Source organism: Sinocyclocheilus rhinocerous, unplaced genomic scaffold (assembly GCF_001515625.1).
Source record: "Sinocyclocheilus rhinocerous isolate Xijiao unplaced genomic scaffold, SAMN03320098_v1.1 scaffold83, whole genome shotgun sequence".
NCBI classification, from domain to species: Eukaryota; Metazoa; Chordata; class Actinopteri; order Cypriniformes; family Cyprinidae; genus Sinocyclocheilus; species Sinocyclocheilus rhinocerous.
The window spans coordinates 2,438-16,942 of record NW_015644623.1 but is presented as its reverse complement, the minus strand read 5'-3'; the positions used below and the strand labels follow the sequence as shown (position 1 = coordinate 16,942).

The 14,505-nt window shown below is 37.5% G+C and overlaps 2 protein-coding genes across 2 annotated transcripts in view; both read left to right on the top strand.

The window, feature by feature from the left end:
- The window catches only part of LOC107758480 (retinoic acid receptor alpha-B-like), a 39,838-nt gene extending 32,884 nt beyond the window's left edge, over positions 1–6,954 (top strand). The window contains exons 4-8 of the mRNA XM_016576211.1: positions 1,510–1,647; positions 2,369–2,545; positions 2,651–2,855; positions 5,508–5,666; positions 5,752–6,954. Of these exons, the coding sequence (XP_016431697.1) occupies positions 1,510–1,647; positions 2,369–2,545; positions 2,651–2,855; positions 5,508–5,666; positions 5,752–5,951 (879 nt within the window). The 3' untranslated portion in view covers positions 5,952–6,954. The remainder of the gene's footprint in view (positions 1–1,509; positions 1,648–2,368; positions 2,546–2,650; positions 2,856–5,507; positions 5,667–5,751) is intronic.
- Positions 6,955–9,554: 2,600 nt separating this feature from the next.
- On the top strand, positions 9,555–14,045 carry LOC107758479 (deleted in malignant brain tumors 1 protein-like; the record flags this gene model as incomplete). Its single annotated transcript, XM_016576210.1, has 5 exons — positions 9,555–9,795; positions 12,543–12,566; positions 12,716–13,036; positions 13,349–13,660; positions 13,798–14,045. Coding segments are annotated over exons 1-5 (1,146 nt in total), but the record flags the coding sequence as incomplete, so codon positions are not given.
- Positions 14,046–14,505: the final 460 nt, after the last annotated feature.

Here is a 14,505-nt window from a genome sequence, read left to right as displayed (position 1 = left end):
ATTGCGAGGTTCCAGGAAAACAGAGAGACGGAGAGCGGGAAGAAGGAAAAGAGGGCGGAATGCAGGCGCAGAGGGAGAGCCCGTTTAAAGCTCTTTAAAGCGGGCTGATATTTGTCATGTGACGTGATTAGATTAGGTTGAATTTTAGTGAAAGCAGAGGTCGTTTGTCACCGTTATTAACAACCACCAACATTCATTTCTCATCTCTGCACGCTACAAACCATCAGCACATCTCTGTGTGTGTGTGTGTGTGTGAGATGAAACACAATGAGTGTGTTTACATGCACGATCTTACATTGATTATTTTTACCAGTGAAGTTTGCAATTCTTCAGTGTCATTAATATTTTATCATCCTAGTTTAATGTGCAAAAACAACTAATTAAACCACTTATACCTCACAGATTTCCCTGAAAAGCGTAAATACTGGGATACTATCAAAAGATTGATTGTTTCAGCAACCCGACCATCTCGATACAGAAATGTGGATTCAACCGATGGCATGAGATTGACATGGAACTATATTTTTGGCCCCTCAATGGCACAAGTGGGGCTTTATTGTCCTAAATGTGGTTGCAATTGGTGCTGAAATGACACACTTCATCTTTGAAAACTTGACGACATGTAAAATCACAAACACTGCTGTTCAAAAGTTTGGGGTCATAAGATATTTTAAAGCATAGCTGTACATGTTTTCAAAATCTCATGCTTACCAAAGTTACATTTAATCAATAATACAGTAAAAAACAATAAAATTGTGGAATATTGATGCATTTCAAAATAAGTTATCCCTTAATATATTGTAAAATATTATTTGATGGCAAAGCTGAATCATCAGCAGTTTTCAGTGTCACATGATCCTTCAGACGTCAATTTAATATGCTGATTTGCTGCTCAAGAAACATGTATTAATGTTGAAAACAGTTGTGCTTTTTAGGATTCTTTGAATAGAAAGTTCAAATACATTCATTTGAATTTAAACCTTTAAATCTTACTGATTTTTTAGTAGTACTGAATGCCTTAAACAGTTTTTTTCAGGGGTAGGTCACTATTGGTTTTATGCAAAACCTAATTTTTCCTGTTATCTTGATCTTGCTCTGCATGTAAACACTGTTAATGTTGTTTTGGTGTATTGTTCACATTTATGTTTACATTGACGTCAAAGCCAAAAGGTAAAAGGCGTTTTCAAAATCTTGTTGATGGCACTTTTCTTGCGTTGGTGTGTTTGTATAATGAGCTAGTCTGTGAGTTACCAGTCTTTTGTTGCTAAACACTTGTATATTGGATGCATGTATAATGCCACTAAATATTCACAGTGGGGTTTTTTTTTTTCCTTTATGACTTTTCTACTATTGTGTAGTTTACTCTGTATTTTTAAGGCAGGTGAATACGTTTTCAGTGTCACAGAAAGACCTCAGAGAATCACATCCTTGGAGTTTTCCCTCTTTTTCTGCTTGTTTAGCAATTGAGACTCTCTTACCTAAAGCTCTTTTTGAACTGTCACATCAAAGCACTCGTTTTTTTTATTCAGCTCTTTTCCTCTCTGGAAATACTGCAAGGAATGTATTTCTATATGCCTGTTCGAGCGGGTTAGGAAGGCCCATCAGGAAACCTTCCCCTCCCTGTGCCAGCTGGGCAAATACACCACGGTAAGTCAGAGGAAAAGCAGCTCTGAACAGTTAGGCCCTATATCCATTTTGGAATTGTAGGTAAATAAATCACAAACTAGGCATGGGCCGATTACCGGTTTCAAGGTATACCGCTATTTGAAAATTTCACTGTTTCAAAACCGCTAATCGTATGTGGTGTTCTAGAAGCGCCTCCTGCTGTCAGAGAGTGAATCTGCCTCTCATTCAGAGCATCTGCTGTTTGTTTCGTTTAGGCATGTAGTATAATTTCACAAAGCTAGTCAGAACATTCTGTTTTTGCTTCAATTTGGGTTGTTATTATTAAATCAAATTATGTATATGAAATGATAACTAAATGATATGGAATGAATTAAATGATATGTATATGAATTATATAACTAAAATGAAATAACTGTGATTACAGATTTAGGTTAAATAAAGATGTCAGTCTTTATTTTTGTTCTTTTTAGGAAACAAATCAAAGAAAAAATAACAGAAAAAATAAAATTCTACTGTTCCTAATATTCTGTATGTTGCTCAAAAACAAAATATATTGTGTTCAGCAGAAAAAAATTGTTTTTTTTTTACCCTGTCATTTAAAAACACATTTTAGAGCTGTAACGACAATACCGTGATACCGTGAAACCGTGATATTTTTGCTTAAGGTTATCATACCGTCAAAATCTCATACCTGCCCATGCCTATCACAAACTAAGCAAACATTGTCTCTGTCCTCGAACAGAACAACAGTGCAGAACAGAGGGTCGCTCTAGATGTTGACCTGTGGGACAAGTTCAGTGAACTCTCCACCAAATGCATTATTAAAACGGTGGAGTTCGCCAAGCAGCTGCCGGGCTTCACCACACTCACTATCGCAGATCAGATCACCCTGTTAAAGGCCGCCTGTCTCGACATCCTGGTAAGAGCACAACACACTTACATGTGTTCTTGTGTCTAAAATAGTGCATGAATAGATACATTTCAGAAGTGTGAACTTACCTGTGTCTTTCATTCTCGTCTACAGATTCTGCGAATATGTACACGCTACACACCGGATCAGGACACCATGACGTTTTCAGACGGTCTGACACTGAACCGCACGCAGATGCACAACGCCGGCTTCGGTCCACTGACGGATCTGGTTTTCGCTTTCGCCAACCAGCTCCTGCCTCTTGAGATGGATGATGCAGAGACGGGGCTTCTCAGCGCCATCTGTCTGCTGTGTGGAGGTACTGCAGCTTTTTGAACCAAATCCAGTCAGATGCACTTTGGCTTCTCTCCTGAGGCCACAAGAGGGCATATCGAGCAAACTATTACTAATGCACTTTTATTAAAGCAATAAAATAACATGACTATCTGTGAAAAAGAGCATAATGTTTATAAACCAAATATAATTAGGTTGCTTAAACAATTATAAACAAAACAGCGTCATGTATGCATAGTTTAACCCTCAAAGACAGAGACAGCCGCCCGCGGCTAAAAATAACTATTGCTCTTAAATGATTAATAACTTTTGAACCGCTAATCCAAACTGAATGCTTTAAAAAGTGTCGTAAAACGGAGATTCTCCGCTTTTCGGAGGTATCACATTTCTCATTTGCATATTCAGAGGCTCCGTAGTGTACGTGATTACGTCATCGCATTTTGACAACGTTGATTCGTCAGAAGAAACCAATGCATTTCGTTCCTCTGAGCCAAACAGGAATGATTGTTGATGCTTAGTCCCACCCCTGTGCCAAGATTGGTTAAAACTGTCCCATATTCAACCAATAAACATAGGTTTTGATCTTTTGAACCACCAACTAGCTTGTTTCTTTGGACATTTGAACAAACGCAAAGTGAAAGTAAAGTCTGTCGTGCGTGCGTGCATGAAAACAAACACAAAATAACACATTTGCATGAGAGAACTCTGAAAAGCACATAAAAACACACAATAGAGTACTTTGACATAAAACAAACCAAAAACAAGGATGAAACAGCGGTACATATTGGATAAAGCACTGGAATTTAGGTATTCGTGTCGCTAGGCGATGTCCCGGTAAAATCGATTCCGATACAGATACAGCCACCGGATCGATCCATTTATATTATGTAAATAATTCTTATATAGCTCATAAAGATCATTTGCACAATTTTTTTTCTGTTGCACTCTGTAAATTTCTCACTGATTTTGTGTGTAGTTTGTGAATAATTTGTTTTTTTGTTTGTTTTTTTGTTTTTTATACTGTAAAAAACAGTATTATTGTTGCAGAAGACAATTTGTGCAATTGTTTTCACTAAATAGCTGCACTGTTTGTGTTTGTTGTTCATACTGAGATTGAAAATATTTCTCTGAAAACAAAAAATAATTTTTTTTTACGCTGTTTTGTTATTATGTAACACTGTTTCCTTTTTCTTTACTCCCTAAACGTTTTTGGGCACATCTATATTGTTAGTAAACTAAATAGACCTGTTTTTCATTTAAAAGAGCCTATAACAATATTGTGATAAATGGCTATAACTTGCTTGGAGAATGTTATATGTAGAAAAAAAATTTATTTGGAAGTGTAAAACACCCAGATACAACTTTCTAAAGAAAAAAAAATCCAACTTCAGGAGTATCTGTTTGAGTACACCGTAAAAAACAGCCAATTGTTGCTTGCGTTTTCCTTAAAATTCTGGAAGTTCATTCATTCTTAGAGAAAACAAAAGGAAAATTGGGACTTTAAATTAGCTAGACTGAAACTTCAAGTTCTCTTGTTTATAATGATATATGAAACTTGATGCTGACTGCTAGAATAGGTCTGAAAAAACAAAGAAAAGTGCAGACGTGTCAGGTGCCCCAAAAATGTTCTTGGTCTTTAAGGGTTAATACAAAAGGACAAAAGTCAATCACAGAGTACTTTTTTCATTTAAAAACATGAGATGCAGTGGGATGGGGAAAAAACGTCTCAAGACATGTTTTTTTAAATGTTCAACTTTAATTTTACATGGCTTTCTAAACATGCGGCTCTCTCGTGCGAGACGCGAGTGCAACGATGATACACGTCCTTCTAGAAAATGTGCAAAATATGTGTTCTGTGTGAATGGCTTGGTTTTAGTTTTGACATAAACAACATCATCTCCGTATTGATGCTCTCTTTTTCCACAATATTTTGAATGAACAACACAGCATAACCAAACATTAAAAAGCAACAACACTTGCATCGTCATTGCGTTTCGTGTGCCACTGATAAGGCTGCCTGACGCACACCTAAAATTCGAATGCAAAAACATTGAATAATAATTAAAATTGCATTCAATTTTTAGGTGTCCGTCAGGCCGCCTTATCAGTGGCGCACGAAACGTGTTTTGTTAGCCTATTTAATTTTTTGTTAGCGTATAGGCTGTTAGCCTAATGTGGATTTGTATCTTAAATTAGACGAATATTTGAAATTCAAATTTTTATTTGACAGCCCTGACTTGTGTACCAAATTATATCATCCAATGTTGGCCTTTTTATTGTTGTTTGTATTTTTGTTTTTCAATTTGATATCAATTTGACAATGTTGGTTTTAGTTTTTTTATATATATATATATAGAGAGAGAGAGAGAGATTTATCTGCCTTTTAAAATTATATTTAATATCAAATTATTTATTCACAAACTATTTGTTTGGGGTTTTCAGCTTTTTAATAGTAATTTTTAATAATAAATAACTGAATAATCTTAATAATCTAAATAATTTATCTTCTATTTATAATTTGCCAGCTGAAATTACCATTTAATAGTAATAATTTTCTTCCATTTAGAAAGTGTTTTGAATATCATTTAAAACAAGAACAATTTAATGAGTTCTAGAAAGTTTATGCTTGTCACTCTTTGTTAGCTGATGTTATAAAACACGGTGCACTTGTGCTCAGATCGGCAGGATCTGGAGCAGTCGGATAAGGTGGATGTGCTTCAGGAGCCGCTGCTGGAGGCCCTAAAGATCTACGTGAGAAAGAGGAGGCCTCATAAACCACACATGTTCCCCAAGATGCTGATGAAGATCACAGACCTGAGGAGCATCAGCGCTAAAGGTGACATTCACAGTCACTCTTTGAACATCAAGCCTGAATCAACCAGAATCCATTCTAACATAATTTTTTTGTATTTCTCAATCAGGAGCCGAGCGAGTAATAACGCTGAAAATGGAGATTCCCGGCTCCATGCCTCCACTCATTCAGGAGATGCTGGAGAATTCGGAGGGTCTGGAGGGTGGCGGGGGGGCGAGAGGAGGAGGAAAAGGAGCGCCACCAGGAAGCTGCAGCCCCAGTTTGTCTCCCAGCTCGGCACACAGCAGCCCCTCAGCTCACTCCCCCTGAGTCTCACCCCCAAACAGGGCTCCGTACGGAACGAAACTGGTTCCAAACCAGAAATAAGCCACAGCCGACCAGCGCCAGAAACCGGAATTCCGGTAGACTTTGATCTGGGCTGACCGGACCCGAACAGTTAATCTGGCCGGCTTTCATTAGCTGAAGACCAATTGAGTTACACACAGGCCGAGCCTGCTCAAAACTCACGCTGTCATTAAAACCACCAGTGATTCAGTGACTACCAGAACCCTGCAGCTTTTCACGTGGCGGTGATCTATGAAGACGGCAGAACAAACGCCCCGTGTGTGCAGAAGCGGCTCTTTTCTGTGTCTTCCCAGCTCTGCTCCCATCACACAAACTGTGAAGGCCCAGATAAGCTCTCCTTCTCGTCTGAGGGACGCTTTCTCTTGAGCCTGTGACGTTATACATTTCAATCCCTTAAAAGCAAGCTAAAGGACATTAGGACGTCAAATGTCCACAAGTCAGGGACATTTTGATCTTTCCAGCTGTTTTGGTTCTTTGTTTTCTTACAAAAGGATATATGAATATATGAAATCTATATTGACAGAAAAAAATGAGATTTGAATTTTGTGTCTTAGGTGAAATGCAGAACAGTTCTTATCTTTTCTCTCTCACTTTTCTCAAGAGTTAAACACGGTTATGGTCGACCCACTGTTATGTTTACTCCAAGACAGTCCTGTTCACGTCATGCACAAGGGCACGTCACACTAGCACTGAAAATCATGCGATTTTGTTCAGTGAGGAAATGATTTGGAGACGTATTCACAATGATCAACTTGGCAGTTGTGGCAAAGAAATGAAGGATCTCATGTAAACAAGCAGCTTGTGATTATGATGATGTGTTTGAGATCTCAGAGCGGTAAATGCCTTTGTGTAATGTGTATCTTTTTAATATTGTTTCTTAATTTTTGTAATTGTCAACTGTCAAAAGACAGAGACCCCCTCTACACAGTATTAGCAGATTATAAAATAAAAAAGAGGTTTCCAAACATAATGACTCACAAAGAATACAAGATGTATTTTTAGCGCCCACAAGAAAAACACGTCATTTCAAAAGTATTGAGAATGTTGTAACTGAGCATTTAAAACAGAACGTCATGCCTTTTTTGCCTGCACCTCAGATTGTGGTAGATTTGTTTCTAATCATCCGTCACGTGTGTGCTGAGATGCTTCCACCGCCGCATCCTTCTCCTCTGTACCTTACAACATCACTGCCTCTGCTCTCCTGCAACAATCATTGAACAATTGTCAACAACAACACTGCCTCTGTGTGACAATCACTTTAAGTAAAGCTCACAAAAAACTCTGCCTCTGTAACACACACTGATCCGCGCCAGACATCTGGGTTTATGAGACCGCTAGCCTCGTTTTTTAGGTCTAAAAGCATCAAATAAGTATTGATTTCACAATTATGGTTGCCTAGAAATGCTTTAAGGTAAGACCTTGTATCGATGTTTCTGATAATGTAGCATTCTTTTGTTTTAAATGAAATTAGTCTTATCTGAACTACCAGAGACATTTTGTCATTATTAACTCCTCATTTTATTCCTAACCATATGTACTTTCTATTGTGTGTGTGTTCTGCACAAGAAAGTCAGTCATACAGGTTTGGAATAACATGTTTGTTTGTTTTTTCATTTTTGGCAGAATTGTCCCTTTAAATAAAACAATAGCTCGATAAAATGAATGCGTTTAGGAAGCTCCATACAATCCAGTTCTGGTGGATCAGTGTCAGCATATCATTATTGTACCAGTTTACAACAGCTCTGCCTCTGCATCACGTCTGCTGAACCTGTTGTCACGAACCTTTGAACAGTGCGGTGTGTCGAAATGACTTCCTCTTTAACATGTTCCCCTGAGGGTGGAGTGTGAACCATTTCACTGCAACTATGCACACGACATGCACAGAGCTCGAGTCTATTCAGTCGCTCGGTACTGTCCGTTTCATTTCATTCTGCATTCAAAGGTTCACCGCTTTTGAGCCATACTGCGTCACAGACCTCCATGGGCCTCTAGATCTACACGATGTACAGCACAAACCCTGTACTGCTTTAACAGTTGTTATACAGTCAAACGCACAAAAATGTTTCTGTTGTTTCAGGTGATCATAAAAGTAATGTTTAATAAAGACTTCTGTTTTGTGTGTTTCTGACCATGCTGGGTTTTTGTGAATTTTATTTATTTTATTTTTTTTCCCTCTCTCCCCCACAAAGCTGTGGTTTCCTTGTTTCTTTGAGAATTTAAAATATTCTCGGGGTCTGACCACATCAACACAGTTTGTGTTTAGATGTCACACTCTGAAACGTGAGATTTTTTTTTTCCCCCATATCAGAATATTATGTATCTGTTTTGTGCATTGTTTCTGCAAAATTACAACCAAATTTAGTACAGTTATGAGTAATATTATAGGATAGACTTATTTTTAGCTTTATCGCAATCAATTTCTAAACCTAGATTAAATAAATGCATAAAATGAATAATAATGAACGGCTCCACAACTGATTAATAATATACACTGTGAAGTACACTAATTTGTGTGGTAGTAGTCTTGTACAAACGCATTTGTGGCTTGATTGTTAATTTAATACATGAACATAAGGTGGACAATTTCCAATGGCTTTGCGGGCTGATAAAAAATGGGGGAAACGTTAGTAAATTGCTGCCATGCATGAAAAAGTGGCCATATAACGTCTTGGTTCACTGAAAATGTCTTCCCACGATGGCATCTTCCTGTTCAACAACGCCACCTTCTTTCTCTCTGACACCCAAGTGTACTATCAGCCGCACTGCAGTGTTGTTCAGCACTAAACTGTTGCCTATTTTGAGAAGTAAAGAGCAGACCAATGCTTCATTGGTAAATGTGACTGCAGTGCATCTTTCACTTCTCTAATGTGCACACCATTATACTGGCAACACTGTCAATCTGTTGCTCTGTATCCTTGTCATTGCCTGGATGGGTCAGCGGATAACTGCTGTCTCCATATGTCTCTTCTGATACTGAAAGCATGTCTCCATTCCCAGGTGAATTTAAGAAAATGAAACATTGCAAATAGCAATCAGATAAACAAAAATATGCAGCCTTGAGGACATTTCAAGCAGTCTCATTTAAAGAAACAACTTGTGTAAAGAAGACCAAAGTCAGCTGACAGGCAGCTCATTTTTTGCACAAATAAAAGTTTAGTGCTAACTGACTAGCATGTTCAGGAGGTTGTGGCATGTACAGGAGGGTAGCAGGTATTTTTTCAGAGCTTTTAGTGGTCACACACAGCATCATTTCTAAAAAGAGTCATAAAACTTCCTGTTATCATTTACAAAGAGCAATTTGATGTCAATATATAGAAGCACCACTGAAATCCTGTGAACATAAAATAATACTGAGCCGTTCTCCCTGAAAGAGAATAGTGAAATACATAAATTATATCATTTTCTAATTGAGGAGGAGAAAAAATTAAATATGCTCCTTATTAATACTGTGAGAATGATTTACATAATTTGCATTACCTATATTTTGGATGCCTGCAAATATTTATTCTTAAACATCTTTCCACAATAGCAAAACACTTTTTTTTTCAATGTACTTTGGATTACAATATGCAAGATGTGCTCCATAATAACCAGAATGAAGAGAACGCTGAGGATGACTATGAGCTTGTAGATATGGATGATGGTGATCATGAAGATGTAAACACTGACTCTGATCAGGATTATATTAATGTAGATCAGGATGACTCTGAACCAGACTACATCAATGTGGAAACAGACGATTCAGAAAAAGACTATGTCAATGTCGAACTTACAGAATACCGAAGTACACTGGGCAATAACTATGAAGGTTTATGAAAGCTATTTAATTATTAATTTCTATTTAAGGGGGTTTATTGTCAGTGTGTGCTATCTGCCTTCCATAACGACTGCTCAGCGGTTTATAGTCAAAAACACCACAGTACCTAATTAATTTTAAGTTTAAACAAACAGCTTCACATCTGCTTGTACTCTGTACAATGATGAGATTTCATCTTTGCATCTACAAAATGACACTTCCTCAAATTTTTCTCACAGCTTTATCCGCGTTAAAAAAAAAGAAAAAAGAAAACAGAGCTATTCTCAGAATCAATACCACAAATTCAGCATGATTTCACATTAAATGCTAAACTTAAAGCCCATTTCCAAGTACTATACATTTGAGCATATATGGTTTATAGTAACTCTTTCACTTTTGTTGCAGAAACCACTTGATATGCAGTAGTCATAAATATGCAGTAGTGTCATTTTTTACAGATTAAAAAAAAAGACAACATTTTGTGTGGGACATTAGTTTTATCACATTTTCCATCAATGAAGAAACATGCATTTTACCACACAATAGTGCTGTAGTTGCAGCATCTGGAAAGAGCTGATTAATGTAAATTAGAGCAGCAGTGCCAAACCCTGCTCCCTTCCTGAAGACTTCAGTTCCAGCTCTTCTTTAGCACACACATGCCTGTTATTTTCATGCAATCCATATGTGACCCTGGACCACAAAACCAGTCATAAGGGTCAATTTCGAGAAATTGAGATTTATACATAATCTGAAAGCTGAATAAATAAGCGTTCCGTTGATTTATGGTTTGTTAGGATAGGACGATATTTGGCCGAGATACAACTATTTGAAAATCTGGAATCTGAGGGTACAAAAAAATCAAAATACTGAGAAAATCACCTTTAAATTTGTCAAAATGAAGTTCTTAGCAATGCATATTACTAATCAAAAATTAAGTTTTGATATATTTGCGGTGGGAAATTTGAAGTCCTTAGCTATGCATATTACTAATCAAAAATTAAGTTTTGATATATTTGCGGTGGGAAATTTACAAAATATCTTCATGGAACATGATCTTTACTTAATATCCTAATGATTTTTGGCATAAAAGAAAAAGCGATAATTTTGACCCATACAATGTTTTTTTGGCTATTGCTAAAAATATACCCCAGCGACTTAAGACCGGTTTTGTGCTCCAGGGTCACGTATAATTCATGAACATCTAGATTAGCTGGTTTGATTAGAGTTGGAGCTAAACCGCAGGATGGGAGTCCTCCAGGAGCAGGGTTGGCTACACCTGAACCTGAACCAGAACCAGAACCAGAACCATTCCTGAACTCCAGATAAAAACAGTTAGGGTCACATCATTACTATCACTTATATAAAAACTATTTATGGTGTGTCCAGTTTAGGGGCAATAGACTGATGAACAGTTCCTAACATACACATAGTGTACGTTTCTGTTCTTACCAAAGCATCATCAGCTCTTCTCACTAATCAGGAAGTAACATTTTAATTCATGCACATTTTGAAAGAACGCAAGCATCGCAATGCCAAGACCTTCTCTTCTCACTTTGATATTGGGTAAACTCAATTTTTAATTCTTGCATTTTCTATTTTTCATAACAGATGGAGATTAAAGATGAAAATATAATTGACTATAGTCTTCCTATATCACTGCACGTTGCAATGTTATTATCACAATAATATTTCATCCTTAAAACAGTTTAGTTAAAGACTATGATTTAAATGGTTGGTTGTGCAATCTTTTTATCATTGCGTTGTTGTTTCTCAGACTTTCACTGAGCTGTTACACTGAACTGAACTAATTTCAAACTGAACTGAAACTATTTGCTAATACCAGAAAGTAAACTGATACATGTTGATATATCTGTATGTTTGGGATGATATGATTTTGAATTTTTAAAAGACATTCGCCAACAAGTTGTTTGGTCTGAACAACTTTAAGCTGCTTCATGAAAATGAGCTGTTCAGTAAACTAAAATGATTTAAAATAGTTCTAACAATATTTTTCTATAACTTCTCACACCTGAATGCGGATACACAGTCATTATGTTTACACATTGTTCAGTGGCTATAAACATTTTCATGCTCATCTAGACCCCAGAGTTTTTACACTGTAAGTTTGGAGGAAGAACAGGCCTGCAGCTGACAACAGAACCACAGCTCATTCCCGCCAGTATCACTATATCACAGTCACAGTCACAGTGTTGGCCTTTCACAACATCACAGCTCAGGGCTGAGTCTCCCTCATACGCTCATTGGTATCCAGGCTTATGATTTTTTGGGGAAATGCTGCCCACGCATGCTATTGTACACATGGAACTGATTCAGTGTCACTGCCTCAGACGGAATTCTGATGAATTTAATTCATTAGAATTCTGTCTATGAGGCAGTGACACTGAATCAGAGTCAGTGTATTTTTTTTTAATAGTGATATGTGCAAATTAGAGACTTTGTGCAGAGTATTTCTCTGGCGTGCATCACATATAAGCAGGTAAGAATACACAGTATTAAGAATAAAGCAGTTGTAAAATTGATCTGGTTCATTTTTTTAATTCAGATATTATTGGGTCTTGTGGACTTCATAAACATCTGTTACGTAAAATAGCTTACTCAGGGCAGTACTAGGCTACATTAGTACTCATTAACATGAGATCGGTTTGAGACAAGAAGTTTTAAAAAGATTTTATTTGGTAAATCATATCTAATTGTAAGTCTACAATATGTTTAATTGTCACTGTTTTTCATCTCAACAGCCAGTGCTCTGACTTCTGTAACTGGTGAGTAACAGACTGTTAGTCACTCATTTTTAAAACAGAGTTTATTCTAGCTGCATCATGACATAACCAGTCACTGTATTAGCTAGTCTACAAGTTTAGCCTGTTGTAAGATGTGAATTGTATCATAATGGAGTTATGTTGTTTTTTAGGTAATTATAGTATCAGACTGGTGAATGATACAAATGACTGCTCTGGAAGAGTTGAGATCCTGTATAATGGCACATGGGGGACAGTGTGTGATGATGACTGGGACATGAATGATGCTGCTGTGGTGTGCAGACAGCTGGGATATGGAACAGCTGTTAGTGCACGTGGCAGTGCTAATTTTAGCCAGGGTAGTGGTCAGATCTGGTTGGATGATGTGGGATGTTCAGGAAGTGAATCATTGCTCGCACAGTGCTCACATCCTTCTATTGGAACACATAACTGTGGTCATCATGAAGATGCAGGTGTCGTCTGCTTAGGTAAAAGTACGTATGTTTTCAAATTATGCTTTTGCTGTTCACCTTGATATTTTGTGCAGCATTTTCTTGTGTTAAATTTTTTTACCAGCATATTTAGTTGTCTAAAAATTTGAGGTGTTTTGAAAATGTGCTACTTGCTTGTAATAAAAATAATACTACTGCAATTAAAACAACATAAACTTTAAGAAAACTTGTGAAAATAGCAGAGGCTACGCATGTTTGGTGGTTTGCTCCCAACGTCAAACACATACAAAATACTTACAACATGCCAAAAATAAAAATGTTTTGATCACATTGTACTTTCATTTTAATGCCAAGTACTAGACATAAGGTTGGTCCGTGGGTTTGATTCATGCTGTGGGAGAGTGGAGATCCGTTATAATGGCCAGTGGGGAACCGTGTGTGATGATAACTGGGACATGAATGATGCTGCTGTGGTGTGCAGACAGTCACAGTGTGGATCAGCCATCAGTGCACCTCATGGAGCCGCCTTTAGTCAAGGCAGTGGATCGATCTGGCTGGATGATGTTGAATGCTCAGGAAGTGAAGGAGCCCTCACACAATGTTCACACAGTGGACTAGGAAAACATAACTGTAAACATGGTGAAGATGCTGGTGTTGTTTGTTCAGGTAAGCCAAATCTTTAACATCTTCACACATTATTTTGGGGGGAATAGCCAACAAAAATTACATTAAGCGTCATGAATGTCGTGCTTACATTACATTATGTCTTAACCAATTATTTAAAATAAACATTTATTTTGCAGGTGAGCTGCAGATGCCGACTCTTTCCCTGACCTCCACACATGCAGCTGTTTCTCCTGGAGAACATATCCAGTTCAGTTGCACAACACCTAAACCAAGATGCAATGCTAATGCTAAATTCCAGCTCTTCATGAACGGATCATCTATATCCTCCCAGACACATGTATCTAGTGTGACTTTCAACCTTGTTAATGTAGACGTCTCACATCAGGGCAGCTACAGCTGTCGTTACTCCTACCAAAACAACACTGTCAAGTCACCTTTTATACTTTATATACTTTATTTATTACCTGGAGATGACTTGACAAACACAAATAAACCATATTGTCGCAATAAAGTCTTCATTTGAGTATGAATGAAACATACACTGCATGGAGTGTTTTGCCCTCCGCGATGTTCATCTCGGCTTATTCTGTGTCCGAATAAAACATCAGATCATGCACAGACTCTCCTGTCTCTTTGAATTTAAATCTATATTTATTCACACCGGCTCTTGAAAACCTCTATGCAAACACACTTGCCCGAAAAAGTGCGGGGGACGAATTTACGTGATATTAAAAGTGGGGGGGACACCTCGTATTAGCAACACAGCACGTGAGTGTAAATAACGCGATATCCGCCAAACAAGCCTATTGTATGACACCAAAGTACAGCAAGAGCTATTTAAAAGCATAAGGAGCCGTCTGCTCTGCTTCTCTACAGCACTCGTG